This window comes from Lynx rufus, unplaced genomic scaffold (genome assembly GCF_022079265.1).
Source record: "Lynx rufus isolate CCGP_SWC_20201006 ecotype Redwood Valley unplaced genomic scaffold, mLynRuf1.p SCAF_12, whole genome shotgun sequence".
Lineage (NCBI taxonomy): Eukaryota > Metazoa > Chordata > Mammalia > Carnivora > Felidae > Lynx > Lynx rufus.
Window position 1 is genome coordinate 15,941,428 of NW_025814826.1, and position 23,118 is coordinate 15,964,545.

The 23,118-nt window shown below is 35.9% G+C and overlaps 1 protein-coding gene across 3 annotated transcripts in view; it reads left to right on the plus strand.

Annotated features, from left to right (window-relative positions):
* Positions 1-23,118, plus strand: part of YTHDF3 (YTH N6-methyladenosine RNA binding protein F3) — a 40,819-nt gene that overhangs the window by 13,036 nt on the left and 4,665 nt on the right. For all 3 annotated transcript variants that reach the window (XM_047073983.1, XM_047073981.1, XM_047073982.1), the window contains one exon: positions 3,472-5,070. In XM_047073983.1, the coding sequence (XP_046929939.1) occupies positions 3,490-5,070 (1,581 nt within the window). In that variant the 5' untranslated portion in view covers positions 3,472-3,489. The remainder of the gene's footprint in view (positions 1-3,471; positions 5,071-23,118) is intronic.

Sequence of the window (23,118 nt, forward strand, 5' to 3'; positions counted from 1 at the left end):
AAGCCCCCACACCTAAAAGTGTTTGGGCCTGTTCCAGCCCCACAGGTAACAGAGTTGGCGAAATTTGTTTCCCCAGTTTCCAAAGAAAATTGGCTCTGGTTTTTTAGGAATGAGTACAGATGAGACCATCAGTTAAAACAGGGTGGACAAACTATAGCCCAGGGATCAGATCCACTCTATGCTCTGCACTCTGAAAAAACCCCTAAGCTAGCAGCCTATTTACCCTTTGGCCTTTAGTTTGCTAACCTCTGAATTATTATGGTTACAGATAAGTTAGGAACTTGGTATGTAACTGTGTGAAATTTCTTATCTGTGATGGTGAAATAAGAATATTCAACATAAGTTAGAGGTGTAATTTTGCAAAAAATTTGATTATGAAGAGTTCAACTTTAAAAACTTTCTACCTGGTCTGATTTTCCACTCCCACAATAGGTAAGGAATTACTGAGTCCACATTTAATGCCAACATTCTAAATTAAGACTTTGAAACTGATTACCTCCCTATTCAGCACACTCTAGTATTCTTCCCTAATGTGGAATTTATTCACTCCCCTGTATTTTATGTCTTTTTAACTGTAGGTTTTCTTTAAGAATGAATGTATCTGTGTTTTTCAGAAGCAGGCATTCAATAAGTGCTTGGGTGAAGTAAATAATAAACTAATAAATAAAAGGATAGTTTTAGTAACTTTAAGCTGAAAAAGATAACTTAAAAAATATTTTAATCTATTATGCATGTTATATTGGCTGACCTGTTCATTTTTATTAAGCTTTTTGGAGTTTTATGTCACGGGGACGTCCTTGTCAGTGTGAAGCCCTATGAGTGCTTTTATTTTTAATAAATAATTTAGTGATCAGATTATACACACGTGAGTGTGTGTGATCTTCATGGCTACTAAGTTTAATAATCATTACTAATTTTTTCAAGAAGTTTTTCTTTGCAAACCATTGTTGGTGATTTGGAGCTTTCCTGAAAATTTCTCTAGTATTAAATATAGCAGTCAGTATTTCCAGTGTTGGTCTGTACGACGATGCCAGTACTGTTGTGGTTTCAAAGATGTTCTTCATTTCCTTCATATTAATATTCTGAGCATTATATAGGTAATAATTAGCTAATACAGTTGAAGAATATACTCAACTAAATTAGTCAACAGTAACCCATTTATTTCCCGTTCTGAATGTAGTTAAAATATACTTATATCAAGTATATTTTAAGAGTCATTGTTTTTTCTTTAAATAGTACTGACAGAATTGTTTTTTTGTCTTTAAGACCAAGCATTGCTGGAAATATTCAATAAATCTGTGTCATAATTAGTAATTTCAATGCAACTTTTATTTGTCTTAAGTTACTTTTTTTTTTTTTTTTTTTTTTAATTTTTTTTTTTTCAACATTTATTTATTTTTTTGGGACAGAGAGAGACAGAGCATGAACGGGGGAGGGGCAGAGAGAGAGGGAGACACAGAATCGGAAACAGGCTCCAGGCTCCGAGCCATCAGCCCAGAGCCCGACGCGGGGCTCGAACTCCCGGACCGCGAGATCGTGACCTGGCTGAAGTCGGACGCTTAACCGACTGCGCCACCCAGGCGCCCCAAGTTACTTTTTTTTAATGTTTGTTTCGAGAGAGAGAATGAGCAGGGTAAGGGCACAGAGAGAGACAGAGACAGAGAGAGAGGGAGAGAGAGAGAGAGAGAGAGAGAGAGAATAGTCCAAGCAGGCTCTGCAGGGGCCAATGCGGGACTCAAACTCATGAACTGTGAGACCATGACCTGAGCAGAAATCCAGAGTCAGAAGGTTAACCAACTGAGCCACCCAGGCACCCCTCTCTTATTTTTATATCAGTTTTATTGGAATCATTGCAGAAGACAAAATAGTAAGTTAACTTTCTCATAGAGGACAATTTTGACAGTTGCAAAGTGTGTCACAAGTAACTTCATAATAATAAAATATGTCAATTGCCAACGATAGGCCCTTAAAAGAATGTCATGTGAATACCAGGTAGTATCTATGATGTTATTGTCACACGTTTATATTGATATACTTTCTTGGTGGTAGAGAAGTGGTGGAAATACTTTCTTGAGTGGAAGAGAGTAACAACAACAAAAAAAGCTAAATACTTTGCTCTAGGAACTTTGAATAAGAATGCCTATGTAAATTAAGTGAACAGTCAGCCTTCAGAATGGTATTCATCTTCGCAAGGTGACTTCCAGTTGTCCTGATTAGGTATTAGTTTAATTCTTGCATTTTGCTTAATTCTATACATTCAGAGGTCTGTTCAATACTTTAAAAAATCATACCTAAACCAAAGGGTGAAAATCTATTATCAGACATGTTTTTGGCTTAAACCAATTTTAAAATAAATCCTTAAAATGTTTGTTTTTTACATTGGCTAGTAACAAGTTTGAGGTTTTTTTCTTTAAATGGAATTTCGTGTTTTCTTTTATGGCAAATCATTAAATGAATCATTAGTTACTATTCACAAGTAAACATTGATTTAATTGCAGTAATTCTGGAAAAAATTGCAGGAACTCACTATTTCTAAATTAAAATTCTGATTAGGAAGGTGATAGTTTATTGGGTAAAATTCAGAAATTAGAGTCTAAAAAGTGGCACCTATTATCCCACCATTTAGAAACCACAGTAAGGATTTTGTTTTGATTTTTTTTCAAAATGAGCAAGACAAAACAAAAAGAAGCAAATTTGGATCATGCCATAGGTATAATCTTGTCATTTTTTTCTTCTCATAGTGTGAGCATTTTTTTTTTTTTAATTTTTAATGTTTATTTTTGAGAGACAGAGAGAGAGCATCAGCGAGGAAGGAGCACAGAGAGGGAGACACAGAATCAAAAGCAGGCTCCAGGCTGTCAGCACTGAGCCCGACATAGGGCTCAAACTCATGAACCTTGAGATCATGACCTGGGCCAAAGTTGGACACTTAACTGAGCCACCCAGGCCACCCTTCTTTTATTGTTTCTTAGTGAAAGTACAGAATGTAACTGCTAAATTGGATTCCATCATATAGATAGGTATTCTGTATTCTAAAATTCCTCTATTATTTGGCATAGATTCCAGATTTGTTTGATCTTTGCATGTAAGTTTTTGGATACATTAACTGTTTAAAATAAAGTTGGCTGTAAATGATCAATTTGTGTCTGCAGAGTTTATAAATCAGATTTTTGTGGAAATGATCTTTTCAAATTGTGCCAGAGGATCTGACTCTTAGAAATAATCCTCCTCCTACCCACCTCCTCGCTCCCCTCCCCCAAACCCTGCAATTTTATAACGAATATTTTAAAATAAAAATACCAGCACATTTTTGTTTTGATAAAATTGGGTTTGAAATTTTCATTTTATCTGGAAGAAGTGCATTTGGTTTTCATTTATTTAAAACTATTTGTTTTTAATCTTTGAGAGTCCTTTTTTCCCCCTGGTCTTAAGAGGATACTTCGCTCCTGATTATGATCTTTTGTTTTCCAGAGTAACAGCTATCCACCAATGTCAGATCCATACATGCCTAGTTACTATGCTCCATCCATTGGATTTCCATATTCTCTTGGGGAAGCAGCATGGTCCACGGCTGGAGACCAACCTATGCCGTATCTGACAACCTATGGACAAATGAGTAATGGAGAACATCATTATATACCAGATGGTGTGTTTAGTCAACCTGGGGCATTAGGAAATACCCCTCCATTTCTTGGTCAACATGGATTTAACTTTTTTCCTGGTAATGCTGATTTCTCTACATGGGGGACAAGTGGATCTCAGGGACAATCAACACAAAGTTCTGCTTATAGTAGCAGTTATGGCTATCCACCTAGTTCTCTTGGGAGAGCTATTACGGATGGACAGGCTGGATTTGGCAATGATACTTTGAGTAAGGTGCCTGGCATTAGCAGTATTGAGCAAGGCATGACTGGACTGAAAATTGGTGGTGACCTGACAGCTGCAGTGACAAAAACTGTAGGTACAGCCTTGAGCAGCAGTGGTATGACCAGCATTGCAACCAATAGTGTGCCCCCAGTTAGCAGTGCAGCGCCTAAACCGACCTCATGGGCTGCCATTGCCAGAAAGCCTGCCAAACCTCAACCGAAACTTAAACCCAAGGGCAATGTGGGAATTGGGGGTTCTGCTGTGCCACCACCTCCTATAAAACACAACATGAATATTGGAACTTGGGATGAAAAGGGGTCAGTGGTAAAGGCTCCACCAACCCAACCAGTTCTGCCTCCTCAAACTATAATCCAGCAGCCTCAGCCATTAATTCAACCACCAACATTGGTGCAAAGCCAACTGCCTCAACAGCAGCCTCAGCCACCACAACCACAGCAGCAACAAGGACCTCAGCCACAGGCCCAGCCTCACCAAGTGCAGCCCCAACAGCAACAGCTGCAGAATCGCTGGGTAGCTCCTCGGAATAGGGGAGCTGGATTCAACCAGAACAATGGAGTGGGCGGTGAAAACTTTGGTTTAGGTGTTGTTCCTGTCAGTGCTTCACCTTCTAGTGTAGAAGTGCATCCAGTGCTGGAAAAGCTAAAGGCCATAAACAATTATAATCCCAAAGACTTTGACTGGAACCTGAAGAATGGACGTGTGTTTATAATTAAAAGCTATTCTGAGGATGACATACACCGATCCATTAAGTACTCTATCTGGTGTAGTACTGAGCATGGTAATAAGCGTTTGGATGCAGCTTACCGTTCCCTGAATGGGAAAGGCCCACTCTATTTACTCTTCAGTGTGAATGGCAGTGGACATTTTTGTGGAGTGGCTGAAATGAAGTCTGTTGTGGACTATAATGCATATGCTGGTGTCTGGTCTCAGGATAAGTGGAAGGGCAAATTTGAAGTTAAATGGATCTTTGTCAAAGATGTTCCCAATAACCAGTTACGGCATATTCGCTTAGAAAATAATGACAACAAACCAGTTACCAATTCAAGGGACACTCAAGAGGTACCCCTAGAAAAAGCTAAGCAAGTGCTTAAAATAATTGCTACTTTCAAGCATACCACCTCAATCTTTGATGACTTTGCACATTATGAAAAGCGTCAAGAAGAGGAGGAAGCCATGCGTAGGGTAAGAGTACAGTGATTTTTGTATGTAGGGTCTTTTTCTTGGGGTGGTACATATGGATGGGTGTTCTTTAATGCCTTTTAATATTACATTTTGAGTTTAGGAACTTTATTCCGAAGGAAACTAACCACTCAGCTTAAGAAACAGAGCTCTGCAAACTCCCTTGAGGGCCTCAGAGGCACATTAAATCCTTTTCTCTTTCCTTCCTAAGTGTCATCCTTACTCTGAATTTGCCTGTTCTTTATATTCAGGGGATAAAGGTCATTGAGTTGTATTCATCAAAGCCTAGTAAGTTCTGCATTTATAACTAAGCAAATTTAGGAACTGGTGAGGGACTCTAATCACTAATTTTAAACATTAGTTTTATGCAAAAACGTGCTTAGGATTTTGAAACAGCTTTTAAATAAATGTTTGAATATAATTTATTTTGTATTTGTGAGAAAACAGATTTTTCCCCGAAACTCCTTCCTGAACCATTTGTTAAAATATTTGAGAGAGAGCTCGTGAGCAAGCAGGGGATGGGGACAGAGAGAGGGAGAGAAAGAATCTCAAGCAGGCTCCACACACTGGTGGCGCAGAGCCCGGTAAGGGGGCTGAGATTCACCAACCATGATCCGTTATGATCTGAGCCAAAATCAAGTGTCAGACCCTTAACCAACTGAGCTACCCAGGCACTCCCTTCCTGAAACATTTTCATAATTTGTACATTTAAATTAAGCACTTGTATAAAGTATAGGAAGGATCTGACTTTAGGAAGGCAGTTTAGAGTTGGGAATGCATGGACTTTGAGATTTTGATTGAAGAATTTGATTTCTTATTCTGTTATTGACCCTCTCTGAAACTCGTGAGACTTTCCTGAAGTTATGCACTGTTTTTGCTTGCGTCATGTAGGCCAGAATTTGGTCACGGGGCACAAAGGCAAGACAGCTGGGGAATGTTTTCTGTTCCAAACCGCAGAAGAAAATTGGGGTCCTATTTTTAGGAGGAAAAGAGAGAATGGATATAGTAGACAACTAGCAGATTTTTCCATAGACAGTACATTCAAATTTCTTTTCAAATGCCGCAAGGGTAAAGTTACTAGAAGCTTTTTAAAAATATTGACTGGTAGAGAAAGAGATACGGGAAGAGCATGCAAGCAGGGGAGAGGGGCCAAGGTTGAAAGAGTCTTAAGCAGGCTCCACACTTAGCATGGAGCCCGATGCAGGGCTCAATCTCACAACTCTGGGATCATGACCTGGGCTGAAGTCAAGAGTTGGATGCTCAACTGACTGAGCCACCCAGGTCCCCCAAGTTAGAAGCTCTTCTAAGAAATTATGTTGGTTGCTATGGAAAGCTCTTACGTAGAAAATGTCAGTAATTTGTTTCTATGTGTGAACTTAAATATCTGTGGCTTCTTAATCTTTGCAGACAAGGGAACTATTTGAGCAAACGTTCCTCACTGGTGAATAATATTGAAATAATAATTCTAGAACAGTAGTTTGCAAACTTTAAGCTGCTTAAATTATTGGGATGCTTCTTGGAATGCAGCGGTTCTTCCGCTGTAGGAAAATCTGATCAATGGATGGCCCTTGAACAAATGTGCAGGTCAGGGGTGCCCCCCCCAGCCCCCAATTTCCATAGTTGGAAATTTGTGTGTAACTTTTGACTCATCCAAAACTTAACCACTGATAGCCTGCTGTTTACAGGAAGCCACCTTGCTGATAACATAAACAGTCGATTAACACACATTTTGTATCTTACATGAATTATATACAGTAGGCTTACAGTCGAGTAAGTGAGAGAAAACATGGTATTAAGAAAATCATCAGGAAGATAAAGTACATTTACAGTACTGTATTTAACAGAAAAATCTACATATATGCCAATGCACACAAGTTTAAACCCATGTTGTTCAAGGGTATGAAACTGTATTTCATAAAGGACCTGCTGGTGTACATTTTTAATAGATACCTTAGGTGATTCTGGTGCTAGTGATTCCGGTTAAATGTGGGAGAAGAGTGAAAAAGGAGGATCAAAAGTAGCTTCTGAACTTTTGAGCTCAGCAGGTGAGTAAATGGTCATACTGTAACTGCCATGACCAATAATGGATCAGTAGAACTGATTTGGGGTATGAAAAGTAGGATGCAGGTTTCTTTTTGAGGAGGTGCCGATTTTAAGGTGTTTTTGAGAAATATGGACTGTGAAATCTGTGATTAAGCAGTTAGATGTGAGAGTCACACATTTGGGAGCTTTCTTTTCTTAAATAGTTGATTCCACGAAAGTGGGATGAGATTGCTCAGGGGAAAAAGATGCATGGCAAGGAAATATTTACCAATTTTTTTTTCTCTCCCACCACTAAGGGGTGGTCACCCTTGTATGTCTTCCACATTTCTTACCTACCCGGTCTGCAAATTTAGCCCTAGTTTATTATTTTTTTTAATATAATTGTCTCAGGAATTATTTATGACAGTTACATATTGTTTTTATAATCACGTATATACCACAGTGATTTAAACTTAATTTTTAAACTTAAAAATTTTACATTTAAATTGTTTCAGAGTTTACTGCCAGTCTTTTGATGGTATATAATCCATCTTTGACATGCTTATTTTGAATCTTTTTTTTGTTGTTCAGCCTTATGTGACATATTTGATAATTTTTTTTTCAGTTTATTTATTTTGAGAGAGAGAGTGAGTGGGGGAGGGACAGAGAGAGGGAAAGAGAGAATCCCAAGCAGGCTTCACACTGTCCCATGAACTGTGAGATCTTGACCTGAGCTGAAACCAAGAGTTGGACACTTAACAGACTGAGCTACCTAGGTGCCCCTTCCATATACTCTTCAACTTGTTTAGTTTTTTAAAATTTACCTACGGTAAAATTGTAAATTTGTAAATTCCCTTTTGCTGACTTGTAGTCAAGTGTTTCCCTCCTCCTTTGATCAATCCATTCTCTGTCTCTATAAGGTATTTTTCATAATGTCATGTAAACGAAATTACATAGTGCGTAATCTTTTAAGATTTCTTTCACTTAGCATGATATCTTTGCAGTGTATCAGTGTTTTATATATCAATTCTTTGTACCTTTTAATTACTAAGTACCATTCCACTGTGGATTCACCATAGTGTTTTTATCTTTCATCCTTTAAAGCACTTCTGAGTTGTTTCTAGTTTTTGGGGAATGTAAATAAAGGTCCTATAACTTTGTGTATATATCCTTTTTAAAGTTTTTTAGGGGTAGTTGAGTGGCTCAGTCGGTTAAGCATCTGACTCTTGATTTCTTTTCAGGTCATGATCTCGGTGTTCGTGAGTTCAAGTCCTGCGTCAGGTTCTGTGCTGATAGCACGGAGCCTGCTTGAGATTCTGTCTCCCTCTCTCTGTCTCCTGTCCCTTGCTGGTGCTCTCTATCAAAATAAATATTTTAGAAAAAGATAAACGTTTTAAAAAAATTACATAGTATAATTCACTTTTTGAGAAGTACAGTTCCGTGAATTTTAACACACTTATAGATTTGTATAACTATCACCATGATCAGGATACAGAATAATATCATCATCCTGGGAAAGCTATCTTGTACTATCCCTTCATATTAACATTCTTCCCCCATATCTAACTTCTGGCAACCGTGATTTGGACTCAGTATAGTTCTTTTTAAATTGAAGTATAGTTGACATACAGTGTTATTTTCAGGTGTACAACTTAGTGATTCAACATTTACATACATTACAAAATGCTCACCACTGTAAGTATAGTTACTGTCACCATACAGAGTTATTACCATATTCACTATACCTTGTTCTGTGCTTTTGTACTTATAACTGGAAGTTTGTACCTCTTAATCCTCTTCACCTCTTATACCCCTCCCCACCCTCCCAACTTTGTTGATTTTTAGATTACACATATAAGTGAAATCATATGGTATTTGTCTTTCTCTGTCTGACTTATTTCACTTAACATAATACCTTCTAGGTTCATCCATGTTACCACATGTGGCAAGATTTCATTTTTTTTAATGGCTAAGTAAAGTCCCATTGTGCATGTATGTATATACATCACATGTTTCTTCATCCATTCATCCATTGATAGACACTTGGCATTGCTTGCATATTTTGCTATTATAAATATTGCAGCAATAAACCTAGGGGTGTTATATATATTTTTAAATTAGTGGTTTTGTTTTCTTTGGTTAAATACCCAGAAGTGGGATTACTGGATTGTATGGTGTTTCTGTTTTTAATTTTTTGAGGCACCTCCATACTGTTTTCCACAGTGGCTACACCAATTCCCATTTGCCCAAACACTGCCCAATGTTTCCCTTTTCTCTAAACACTCGCCAGTACTTGTTATTTCTTGTTTTGATGCTAGCCATTCTGACAGGTGTGAGGTGAGATTTCATTGTGGTTTTGATTTACATTTCCCTACTGATTAGTGATATTGAGCATGTTTTCTTGTCTGTTGGCCATGTCTTTGGAAAAATGTTCATTCATGTCCTTAACTCCTAATTGGAACTGTCATTTGTAAATCTCTTTTCCCATTCAGTAAGCTACCTTTTAGTTTGTTGATGATTTCCTTCGTTGTGCAGAAGCTTTTTAGTTTGATTCATTGTAGTTTTATTAGTATCCTTTTTTGTGAAATGATATTTTAAGACTCATTTTGACCTTTTTCTGTCATCATTGAACCTGGAAGAGGATCATCCAGGTCAGGTATTTGCTCCAAAACAGGGTTATTGTTGTTTTTTTTTCCTTTCTTCCTTTTAATGTTTAGTGTTAGTTTCACATTCTCTTCCTGCTGCAAATGTGGAGACAGGAGAATCCTGTTGATTGTTAACTCTACCAGTCAAATGATTCATCAGCCTGTGAAGAGTGAGAAGGGAGAGCCAGTACAATGAATATGCTAGTGGGTGAAATTTAACTTTTCTTTGAGTTTGAAACGGCCATGTCGGGGAAACTGTTTTCTCTGTTTATTGACTGTTTTGCATTTGGGGTATCACGTGTCCTTGCCCAGTTTTCTTCCTGGTGCTGTTATCCCTTGTCCAGCAGGAATGTGTAAATTTTCATTTGTAGATTTTCTCTTAGATAATGTTGTGCTTACACTTTAGCTTTCCAGCATAACTGCTTTTAAATACGCTTGGCAACCCAGTGATAAAGGATGTGTTCCCCCTCCGTTGTAGGTCCTCCTTGGCTCCATCAAAAAGGACAAATTAGTGGTGTTTTGCTAGAATTTTTTTTTTTTTTTTACTTGTTATGCCCATTTTATTTGTTAAAGAAAAGGATTTGCAAGTCATTGTTTAGTGTTCTCTTTTAACATGACCCCATCTGTCTTGTGTTTTGCTGAAATTCTTCAAAGCTTCTGATATGTGGAGGTCACATTTTCCCAGATGCAAATTCTTCAGTCTTTGGGTAAAGTAGGGTTTCTTAAGACCCAGAATAGCACTAATTATAAAAGAAAAGATTGATGAAATTTGACCAGTTTAAGGGGCTCATCAGTCAGAGAATGCAACTCTTGATCTCAGGGTCGTGAGTTCAAGCGTCATGTTGAGCATGGAGTCTACTTAAAAAAAAAAAAAAATCTGTTCATCAAAAGATGCTTTAAGGAGGGTAGAAAGACATGTAAGGCCCTAGGAGGAATTTGGACATAAATGACCAAAGATTAGTTAGTATCAAGAATGTAGAAAGAACTCCTGTGAATCAGTTTAAGAAAAAAGATGAACCCAGTTGAAAAATGGGCAAAAGATAGATTGAAACAAATATGGCTAAAAAGTATATGAAAAGATACTCAGTCTTATTAGGGAAATACAAATCAGGAGTATAATGAAAAAATTTTTTATATCCATTTATTTGGTGAAATTGAGAAATTTGATAGTATCAGGGATTAGACTGTAGATCAACAAAAGCTCTTCTACAGCTGGAGATAGGACCATTAAATTGATAACAGCCATGTGGGGAAGTAATTTTGCATTTTTTTGTAAAGCTGAACAAAATTTCATATATTTTATAATTCAGTTCTTTGTGTACACACATGCACGCACACACACATACATAGCTAAGAGAAACTTCCTAAATACATCAGAAGACACACAAGAATGTAGATAATAGTAAAAAGACTGGGAACAACCTAAATGTTTATCATCAGGAAAATAACCAAAATATATTGGTGCCATAATGATAGAGTACAATTGATTGAACTATAGCTACATGCAGCTGTATGTGTGAATCTTTTTCCTTCTTTTTATTTGGACATAATTTTTAATTTATTTGGAAGAATAAGAATAATATGTGAAACACACACATGCCTTTTATCCAGATTCACCTATTAGTGTTCTTCCCTGTTTGCTTTTTTCATAAATTTGAGAGTAAGTTCCCTATATCATGGCTCTTTACCCCCCAAAAAGTATAGTGTCTGTTTCCTAAGGATAAGGGTATATAACCACCATACTATTATAAGTTGATTCTCACTGTCCTTTTTGCCATTTTTTTTCTTTTTTCTAGTATAAGATCTGGTAAAGAAGCTAAAATAGCCTAAATAGAATTAGCCAAAATAATTTTAAATAGTAAGAACAGTTTTAGAAAGCTTATACTAATCTGACCTCAAATCTTTGCCTTTCCCTGGTTTGGGAAGATTTTTTCTTACGCTTTTTCAGGGAGTTACTAGTTTTAAATTTTACATTTGGGTCTGTGGTTATTATAACTTTCATTTCTCTTTCTAGTGTTCATGTTTTTATTTAAGTTCTTAGGCCTACTTATGATAAAAGAAGGATTTTAAGAAGCTAAGTCCATCTTCTCATCACTGGGTCTTTAATTGACTTTTGTTTGTTTGTTTGTTTGTTTGTGGTTATTTTGACAACAGAGGAATTCCCCAGGTTGTCTTGCCAGCAAAGCACTCAGTGGAGGAGCCTGCTAGACATCCTGTCAGGTTGTATAATACTTAGAAAGTCATGCTGTCGCTTTTAAACTAAGGGATATTGGTGAAACTTAAAACTGGAAGAGAAATCCGTGCTAATTATCATAGTATTTGCCTCATTCTTCATTCTTACTATTTTAACACATACTTTTGATAGCAAAATATTTTATTAAAGTCAAGCTTAATGGCAGAACAACCAAGGCAAACTCACTAAAAGGATTCAGGAACAGAAGATAATTTAAAATATAAAACAAAATTTATTTTGTTCTTAGGATTCATATGTAAAAAGAAAAGAAAGCCAGAAAATGTTTTTGGAAATGAGAAATACGAATGTCAAAATAAAAACAATACAGCAAGCAAGCAGGTAGTAAAATAAATGCTCATGTTTTAGAGCTAGTTTATCTGGAGTTTCAAATCAAAGAAATTTCCATATGTGGAGTAATAGAGATGAAAAATACCAAAGGTAAAAACAAGTGATGGAAAGAGGGGACGCCCACTGTCTTTCTAAAGGAGTGTTGAAAGAGTATAGGAAAAAAACCTTCAAAGGGAAGAATGGTTAGAGAAAAATGCCCAGAGCCAAAGGTTGTATGTTTTCAGTGGGAATGGGCTCAAGCTGAGTGACTAGCAGCGTTATTTCCAATTGAAAAGAATTAAAGATAGGATAAAGAGAAAATCTTGAACTTCCTGAGCAAAAGACAAACTGCCTTCTACGAGGGAAGGAGAATCAGACTATCAGAATTTTTCCATCTACAACTCTGGATACTCCTATGGAAAATCTTAGAGTAGAGGGGAATGGGGTATATAGAATTATATTCTTAAGGTCAGTGTCCCATTATATCAGTGAAGGGGAAACGCAAACTAAAGAGAATTTCAGGTGTACAAGAGTAGCCGCATATCCTTCATGAGAAGGTAACCTGAAGAGGTTTTTTAGCAGAATGAAAAAGGTATTCAAGAAAGATAATACCTGGTAACTGGTTATACTAGAACAAGTATCTCTCAGCAGGGGCAGACTCTATGTATCAGACAGGTCTTCATTGTATGTAGTGTATCTCAGGACTATAAGCATCTCCACTGTGGTCTTTAAAGCCTGACAGATGAAATGAGCCCTCAGTGGGGAACCACTGACCTTGGAGAAGTGAAGGAAGCTAAAAAGAAAATAAAATTCTAACTAAAAGAAAATAAAAAGTTTCTAAGTAATCATGTTCACAGAACATAAGTTCTGTGAGAGCAGGGCTTGCTTTTGTTCTCTGCTGAATCCCTAGCACCTAATGACTGGCACATAGTAGCTGATTAAATATTTGTTGAAGGAGTAAGTGCTTTGAAGAATCTCTTTCCTTTGGGAAAGTTTGAATGTCATTGAATTTTTATTTATTGGTTTAAATTGCTGTACTTTTTTATTTAGGAACTCTGTACTCAGTTATTCAAGTTACATAATAAATGCTGCTGATTGTTTTTCCCATTTGTAGAAATGGACAATAGTATATAAAAGATTTAATTATAGTTAGAACAAAATGTTATGAGATGGAATAGAAGGAGAGAAAGAATTGAGGAAGGGTAAATAAATGCACTGTTTTTCTCATCTGAAGGTAACAGATTATTGTTTAAAGATGATATATCAAGCAGTTGTGCCTCAAGCATATTATTTAACGTCATAAAGACAATCACTAAAACTAAAAATAGTGTGGCTTCTAGTGTAAGGGGGGGGGAAGAGAAGGAGAATATAACACGTCCACTGTAATACATTACTTATCATATACAATGGGAATTGATAGTGTTTGCATTGAAAGAACAAGAAATTTATGTGTTAGTATGCTACTTAAAGTTATAGTGGTGACCCATAGGAGGAACTTAGAAGGGGCTAGAGGTGGGTACAGGAGCTTACTTTTTACTTGAACTTGCTATTTGTATATATTACTTCTAATGATAAAGCTAGTTTAATTGCAAAATAAGAGAAAGAAAACAAAGAACTAATAATGTTCTGAGTATATTTGTACAGATAAATATGAGTAATCTGCACAGCAGTAGAATCTACTTTTGACTATTTAGATAATCTTTTTATTGAAATATTACTTCTGCTGTACTTGAATGTGAGTCATTTAGATCCTACTAGATATTCTTTGGTTATAAATCCTTATCAGGAAACCTAATCCCAAGTGAAATTTTTAGTTTTATTTCCCTGTAGAAATTAGAGTTTTCAATTGCCTGTAACTTTGAGGTGACTTCCTAAATAAGGCATTTACCTGTTCTCTCAGAAACAGATGAAGACCCGCAGTTTATGCCAAAACAAGCAGGACATAATGATAATAAAATCCCTATTAAATTGTTTTAATTTCTAGAATCTTCTATGCATTTTGCTCATGTATACCATTGTATATTGTTAGTTGTTTTGAAAGAGCAAATTTTAGTACCTCCAATAATATTTTTCATAATGGGAATACTTTTGATTCTGAGATGAGATGATAGTCTGTCTCGAAGTAACCAAATTTTTTGTTAATATAGAAGAAGTCACTTCAACAGTAACACTACCTGTGACAACAGTGAACATTTCTCTGACAGTTCTATGCATCTTTTTCTCAAGTAGAACATTTAGTTTAATGCTTTGCCATTAATCGAATTATAGTTCTTTAAGATCAAGAATTAGTCGAAGTCTGTTGTCATCTACCTTTTGGTAAACTTTTTTATGGATGGACTTCTTTTATACTGAGTGAGTTGATTATGATTAACAGAAACAAAATTTTGCTTTTCCTTTCATCTTTACTATAAAATTTGAAGAATAATATTTCTTTGGAAAATAGTTTTTGGCACAAGATGTGTCACACTGGATACCATAAGCTTTTTTTTAAATTTTTAATTAGGCTCCATGCCCAACGTGGGGCTTGAATTCACGACCCTGAGATTAAGATTCATGGGTCTACTGACAGAGCCAGCCAGTCACCCCAATACTATAAACTTCTTATATTACGTATTTAAGTAATTCTCTGATAAAACATTGAGTGGTATTTTTGTATAGTCAAGATGATACAGTTTTAAGTGTAGTAATACTGTGTTTTGCACTTGGTAAATAGTCTTTGTAAGCCAGAGTTGGGGAAACGACGTGCTCTGATTAACGTTTTAGAGTACTGATTTGTTTTTATTTTTTTCTCAGATTAAGGTTCTTGCGCCGTAGGAGAGTTAATAGTGGCTGTATTTTTGTTCCAGTGCTGGTTAAGAATTTTAGAAGTTTAGTAAATGCACTATCTATAGTTCACTGGGTTCATGCTAGATCTTTGGGAGATACTTCTTTCATACCTATTACAGTATGAACAGTCATCATTAAATTTGATGGGTATTTCACTTATTTTTCTTCAGCAGCAAATACATTATTACTTCATGAACATACGTGTTTAGGTGATACGAATTATCTTGTTTAAGTTTCAGGAAGTAACTTAAATTGTTGAATTATCTTTCCAGTTTACTTAATGATTTATTTTAAAAATTGTATGTGCAATTTCTTAATTTAGAAATTGACTTGCTATATTGCACTCTAATTTCTGAGTGAAACTCACTTCACTGCCTCTTGACAGAAAACTTTGAACTTATAGAAAGGCATTTCAACTCTTAGACATTACATATTCAATCCTGATGTGTTCTGTTTTGCATTTGAAATAACAAAAGGGAATGGAGGAAAGATAATAGGATATATAATAAAATAACTAAGGTAACAAAAAGCTACTAGTTAACAATTCCACTTTTGAATTAAAACTCTGGAATGTACTAATTTTATTTTTTTCATTTTATTGTAAACAGACCAAACTCTGATTCCAAAATAGAATTGTGTGTGGATTCCTTTTATTTGGCTTTAAGACCCTCTGTTCCTGGGTCCCCAGATCAGCCATTTTGTGTGAGGAATCTACTAGCACACATCTACATCTTGTATTCTGGTCAACCTATATCACCATATATTTAGTTCCTGTATGGTTTTTTCTTAACTGGGATCCCTTATTCATTCCAGCAGATATATACCAAGGGTTACTAGTAAGCCCCTAAAGATAAATAGCCCTTTCTTTATGGAATTTAATCTGCTTGGACAAACATAATTAATTTCTCTCAGTATTATATTTTTCAGTATTGAGGACCTACATGTCTCTTGAAGAATTTATTTTATGTGTGTGTGTGTATGTGTGTGTGTGTGTGTGTGTGTGTGTGTGTGTGTGTGTGTGTATATTTAATTTAACTTAATTTTGGTATTTTTTTAATGTAATTGGTAATTTCAGTTTTACTTTCCAGTTGTTTGTTGCTGGTTTATAGAAATATTTTGTATCTTCTGACCTTTGTAAATTCATCTATTAGTTCTAGGAGTTCTAATAGAACATCCTTAGGATTTTCTGGCTGACAGTCACAGTGTCTGTAAATAGAGACCATTTTATTTTTTCTTATGCTTCTTTTTTGTGTGTGATTTTAATTTTAATATAGTGTGGCTTAAATGTGAAATTAAGTGAAAACTCTAAAACCAAAATAAGACTACACATAAACAAAAAAGCTAGTGTAGTGAGTGATGTTATTTTGCTGAAACTAAATCACAGTTCAAACACATGAGTTAGTTCTAAGGCTTCTTAGAATCATATTCTTACTCTCATTTGGACCTAAACTAACGTATGCTATGACTGTTGTCCACCACTTTTCACTATTTGAACTTACTCCTAGCTCTTTCATTTTATAGTACACTTTGAGATTACTTGATCTTTGGTTGGTACGGATAAATTGATTATAAATTATTAGACTGCATCTGTTCTTTTTTTTCAAACCTGAAATATTTCTTTATTTTATAAATGCAAACTTGGGCACTGGAATCTCTTAAAGCAGTTTTTTATTATAGTGTGGTCATGCAGGGGATCAAGAATGTTAAGTCTCACGCACATGGAAACATTAAAAAAATCGAAGATTTGGCTTTGTAGAACAGAGCCTCCAAAGCATAATCATTCTCTTTTCCCTTGATTTTTTTTTAAATTTTGATTTTATTTTACAGTACAGAATTGATCTATTTCCTTTATATTTTTTGTGTTTTGCTTTCTTACTGCAAAATGATCATGTTTTTGGGACAGTGCAGGTCAGAAGCTTATCTCAGTATTAAAACACTTTAATGGATCTGGACAAATGTACAGGCTTTTGAACAGCTGGGGCTTTTATCCATCTGTTATTGCCCTTGTTCTACTCTCTAGTGTGAAATTTTTCAGTTGTGTAAACCAGTCTGAGTAGATTTTAACTCTGGTAAATAATTAATTTTCCTTCTGAAGAATTGAATCTATTACATATTTTAACTACAGTCATTGTACATCTAAAATCTTGTCTTTTTTTGGAACGTGTCCCTCTTTTTTATTTAAGTCTGATAATTCACTGGTTTTAACTTTGGGGCAGAATTTAACCCTCTCGTAAACAATAAAAAGAGAAGCTGGGCAACCATTAAAATTAACAGTACTCTGTAGAATATCTATTTATTTCATATTACTGCACCAATATGATACTTAATGTATTTGGGAGTTGTATTTTTCTAACTTTTCACTCTGATTTTTTAAACGTTTGGAAGTAATTTTTAGATTTACAGAAATGTTACAGAGATAATATAGGATGTTTCTCTGTATGTAGTTTCTCCTAATATTGACATGTTACATAATCATAGTATGTTTATCCAAACATACGCTTTTCCAGATTTCCCCACTTTTCCCAGTTTTTCTATTCAAGATCTGGAAAACCAGTTTTGTATTCAGTTTTTATGTCTCCTTAATCTTCTCTAAGCTATGACAGTTTCTATGTCTTTCATGGCTTTAACACTTTTGAAGACGTTACTGGTCAGGTGTTTTATAAGGTGTCTTTCAATGTTGGTTTGCCTAATGCTTTGCCATGATTAGACTGAGTTTATGGGAAGAGTACTACGTAAGTGATACGTCCTTCTCATCTGATCGTATGTAACTTATTGTGATATTAATTTTGATTGCTTGGTTAAGGTTGTATCTGCTAGGTTTCTCTAATGTAAATGTCCCTTTTCTCCTTTTGCATACGGTGTTCTTAGAAGCAAGTCAGTATGTCTAGCCCCACACTTTATTTTATTTTTTTAATTTAAATTTTAGTTAACATACAGTGCAGTATTGGTTTCAGGAGTAGAATTAAAGTGATTCTTCACTTACATACAACACACAGTGCTCATCACAGGTGCCCTCCTTAATGCCCATCGTCCACCTAGCCATCTCCCACCTACCTACCTTCATCAACCCTTAGTTGTTCTTTATAGTTAAGAGTCTCTTGTTTACTGCTCTTCTCTTTTCCCCCTCCTTCCCATATGTTCATTGGTTTTATTTTTTAAATTCCGCATAAGAGTGAAATCATATCTTTGTCTTTCTTTGACTTATTTTGCTTACCATAATACATTCTAGCTCCATCCATGTTGTTACAAATGGTAAAATTTTATTTTTTGATGACTAATATTCCATTGTGTGTGTGTGTGAGACATCTTTATCTGTTCATCAGTTGATGGACATTTGCAGTCTACACTTTAAAGAAGGAAAAGCAAGCTCCACCTCATGCAGGAAAGAGTATTAAAGAATTTGTGAAATTTTTTGTTATTTATTCAGCTCTTGTGTTTGTTCTTTTTCTTACTTCTAGAATATTCCTTTTGTCTTAGATCCCTACAGTTCTCTAATTTTTTTTTCTTTATGATTTCCAGCTCTTTTTTTCTGATTTGTAATTTGAGATATTTCTTAGACTTAATATTCTACTTTCTAAATGAGGCTGTGACCATTTTCCCCTTTAATTCATCTACTGAAATATTCAGTTTGAAAATTAGATTTTTAATGTAAACAAAGGTGTTTGTCTTTTTGCATTTGGGTCTCAAGTGCCTGCCTGCCTGCCTGCTTTTTCTTTTTTTTTCCCTTCCAGGTATTCACTGGTTCCTTTTGCAGTTCTGTGTTACTCTACTTGTGTTCCTAGTGCTTTTTCTCATTTACTTTTTGGATGGTGTGGCGTCTTAGATACACATTTACTTTTTCCCTTGGGGCTTTTTAAACCTCAGGTCTGGTTACTGAAATATTGCTTATAATGATAAACCTACCAGTGATTAAAAGGAAGTAAGTCATTTATCTCTAAGGTTAAAGGCAAGCTGTTGGCCTCTCTCAGAAGACTGAAGAAAATTTTGTTTTCAAGCTGTTTCCTAGGTAGAGAAGTCTTAGCTCATCTGTGAAACTCATGGTTTAACAAAAAGACATGGGTTGGCAAGTAACCTTCCTCCTGGAGCTCATCTCCACATGCCAACTTGTGGATCTTGACCTTAGGATCATATGTTGGTCTCCAGTGTCTACTCACTTCAAGGTGGGGAAGAAGCCCTATACCAGACTCAAAGCCCTCTAATCTCCGAATCTGCCTGTTTGAGGCCTAGCTCTGTTAATGGAAAAGGAGAGGAGAAGGCATTCCTCTACAACTTATTTTTTGAATTGTCAATCATTAAGAATAAAAATTCTGTGAGTCACTTTGGGATTGTGTCCTAAAGAGTGTATATGTTTAAGTGCCTTCTTCTGAACTATCACTAAAGACATAGTCCTGTAGGTGTACTGGACCGTGGCTTCCTTTGAATGATTTGGGTTTCCTTTCTCCCTCTATCCAGCTATCACTGATAGCTCAGCATCACTGAGTCTCATTTTTCTAGTGGTCTATAGCTGATAGCATGCCCATAGATATCTCATTATATTCAAGTATTTGTTTAATATTAACAGTGTCAGGTGCAGTTCTAGATCTTGTTAATGTAAATGTGGTTGTTTTGTTTTGTTGTCTTAAAGCCGAGGTGGTGTTGACCATATTCAGGAAGACCTGCGTTTTGTTGGTGGAATTTTTTCCACGCTAAGGACTTCCAAATTTGTATACCCACCCTGGACCTTTCCTCTTATCTCCAAACTCATGTATCCAGTTGCCTGTTTGACATCTTCTCACAGTTGTCTAATAAGCATCTTAAATTTAATATAATGCTGTTTGCCTGCCCCAAACCTTCTCTATCTCTGTATAGGGCACCACTGCCCTGCCAGTTGTTGAGGCCAACAATGCTGGACTCATTTGTGAAACTTCTCTTTCTCACTTCACGTCTAATCAGTCTATCAGTAAGTAACTTGTCAGCTCTGCTTTCAAAACGTATCTGGAATCCAAGCTCTTCACTAGCTCTGCATCTTCCAGCCCTGCCTAAGAGCTATTATCGTACTGGATTATTACTGTGCTAGCCTTTCTGGCTTTCCTGTTCTCACCTTTGCTCCCCTACAGTCTATTACCAGCAAAACGGCCCTTAGGAGATCCTCGTGAGACAGTTTTTTCATGCTTCTCCTGATACTGTTAGTATCAAAGTATTGCTAACCTCAAAATATGTCAGGAAATATTCCCCCTTTTTCTAGTCTCTGGAATAGTTGGTGTAAGTTTAGAGTTATCAGTTCTGGGACAGTTAATTAAATGCACATCTAAAACTATGTGAGCTTGGAGGCACCTGACTGGCTCAGTCAGAAGAGCATGTGGCTCTTGATCTTGAGATCACACACTTAACATGTGAGACTGGTGGGGTTTTTTGGGGGTGGATTTTTAATTGTTGATTAAAGTCCTTTATTACAAGTCTCTTCAGGTTTTCTACTTATTCTTGAGTTTAGTTTGGAAAATTGTATGTATATAAATTGTACTTTTAGGAGGTTGTTTTGTCTTAAGCCTTTTTTTCATATTGGCATTAATGGTATTTTTATTTTTTAGTTGTATCAGTCTTTTGCTAGTAATGTATCTTCTTTTCAAATCAGTCTTTCCAGAGATTTTTTTCTCTTGGTAGTTTTTTTTTCTCCCAAACACTAATAGATTTCCCCCTCCAAACACCCAGTTTTTATTCTCTGGTTCTCTTTATTCTTGTTTTCTGTTTCATTATTTTCTGCTGCTATCCTATTTTATTCCTTCTACTTTTGGGGGCTTATTACTCATTTCCTAACAGATTGAGTTGGATGATGAGCTCATTACTTTTCAGACTTTCTCTTTTTTTTTTAAAGTTCTACATGTGTAAATTTCTAAGTGTTTGTTGGGACTTAGACTAAGCATTTTCATTATTGTACTGATGTAAACATTTTTGAATTTCCATTATGATTTTTTTTGGAGATTTTTTAGGAGTGGTTTTAGAATTTCCAGATGTGGTTAAGGTTTTTTGTTAATCTGTTTTGCTCCTAAAACTGATGTCAGAAAATGTGATGGTGCATGACATAGACCCTGGTATTTATTGAGATTTGCTTTCTGGTCTAGCATGTAGTCCCCTTCTGTGGTTGTTCTGTGTGTACCCTATAATTGGTTTGGTTTTCTGTAGCATGTATATTCACTCTGTATTTTTACTAATATATGTGCTTTACCAGTTACTTAGAGAAGTGTGTTGAATTCTCCTGCTATAATGAGAAACCTGTCAAATTTTCTTTATAATTCTGACAACTTTTAATATATGTAAAGTTGTTTTTTTAGTTTAATATTATTGCAGCTTATTTTAAAAATATCTGTTATTTAGTATCGAGTGACCGTTTTGTCTCCCAACAGTGGTTTTTGCCTTCAAATGAGTTTTGTCTGGTACTAATATCGTTGTATCAGTCTTTATTTGGTTTGTGTTGTCATATGTCTTTTCATTACTTTTAACTTTGTGACCTTATGTTTTAGGTTGTTTTCTTGTAAATCATGTATAACTGGATTTTTGAAAAATCTGAACTGTTATTTATATTTTCATTGAAGAACAGAGTTTTTGATGCTTGATTATAAATGTATATTTCTGCTGTCTTATTTTGTACTTTCTAATTAAATCTAGTTCATTCAGGCTCTCCCCTCAACCTTCTGTCCTGTTGTATTGATGTATGTGTTTTGTTTTGTTTTTTTTATTTTCCTCTTTTCCTGGCCACTGAGTTAGAAGTTACGCATTACATACATAGCTATCTTGTAATACGTATGTAATTTGTATATTTTAAATTTGATTCAGCTAAAGTGCATAGTTGATTACAGTTGAAACTGAAATAGTATCTCTAACTTCTATTTTATTTTATTTTATTTTTTTTTCAACGTTTATTTATTTTTGGGACAGAGAGAGACAGAGCATGAACGGGGGAGGGGCAGAGAGAGAGGGAGACACAGAATCGGAAACAGGCTCCAGGCTCCGAGCCATCAGCCCAGAGCCCGACGCGGGGCTCGAACTCCCGGACCGCGAGATCGTGACCTGGCTGAAGTCGGACGCTTAACCGACTGCGCCACCCAGGCGCCCCTCTAACTTCTATTTTAAATAACACACGATCCTTATTGCTATAGCTGATCATCTCCCTTGAATTAAATTTCCCTTTGTCTAACTTATCCTTAAATAGTGACTGTTTGGGGCACCTGGGTGGCTCAGTCGGTTAAGCGTCAGACTTCAGCTCAGGTCACGATCTCGCAGTCCGTGAGTTCGAGCCCCGCGTCGGGCTCTGGGCTGAAGGCTCAGAGCCTGGAGCCTGCTTCCGATTCTGTGTCTCCCTCTCTCTCTGCCCCTCCCCTGTTCATGCTCTGTCTCTCTCTGTCTCAAAAATAAATAAACGTTAAAAAAAAATTAAAAAAATAAAAAATAAATAGTGACTTTTTTTTTTCTGTAGTTTGAAGGTTCTTCATGGGGTTGATAAATTTCTGTAGCTTTTATATCTGGCTAATTAAAGCAGGCTTCAAAATTTTTCACACAATCTATTTGTTTTCTTTAGAACTGAACTTTATGATTAGGCTGTTTTTTATTTATTTTTTTAATGTTTTATTTATTTTTGAGAGAGAAAAAGCAAGCGAGCAAGCAGGTGAAGGGCAGAGAGAGAGGGAGACACAGAATCCGAAGCAGGCTCCAGGCTCTGAGCTGTCAGCACAGAGCCCAATGTGGGGCTCGAACTCAGGAACTGTGAGATCATGACCTGAGCCGAAGTTGGACACTTAACCGACTGAACCACCCAGGCACCCCGATTAGGATGTTTTTTAAAAAGCTTTAAGGATTCTGTACAATCAGACGACACTTCCTGGTACTATATTCTCTTTTTTGTCCCTTTTTTTTCCTTCATATTGTTGGATTTAGCTAGCTCTGTGCTTTGGTTTTGTTTTATTTAATTACTTTATTTATTTTTAACATTTTTATTTATTTTTGAGAGACAGAAACAGAGTGAGA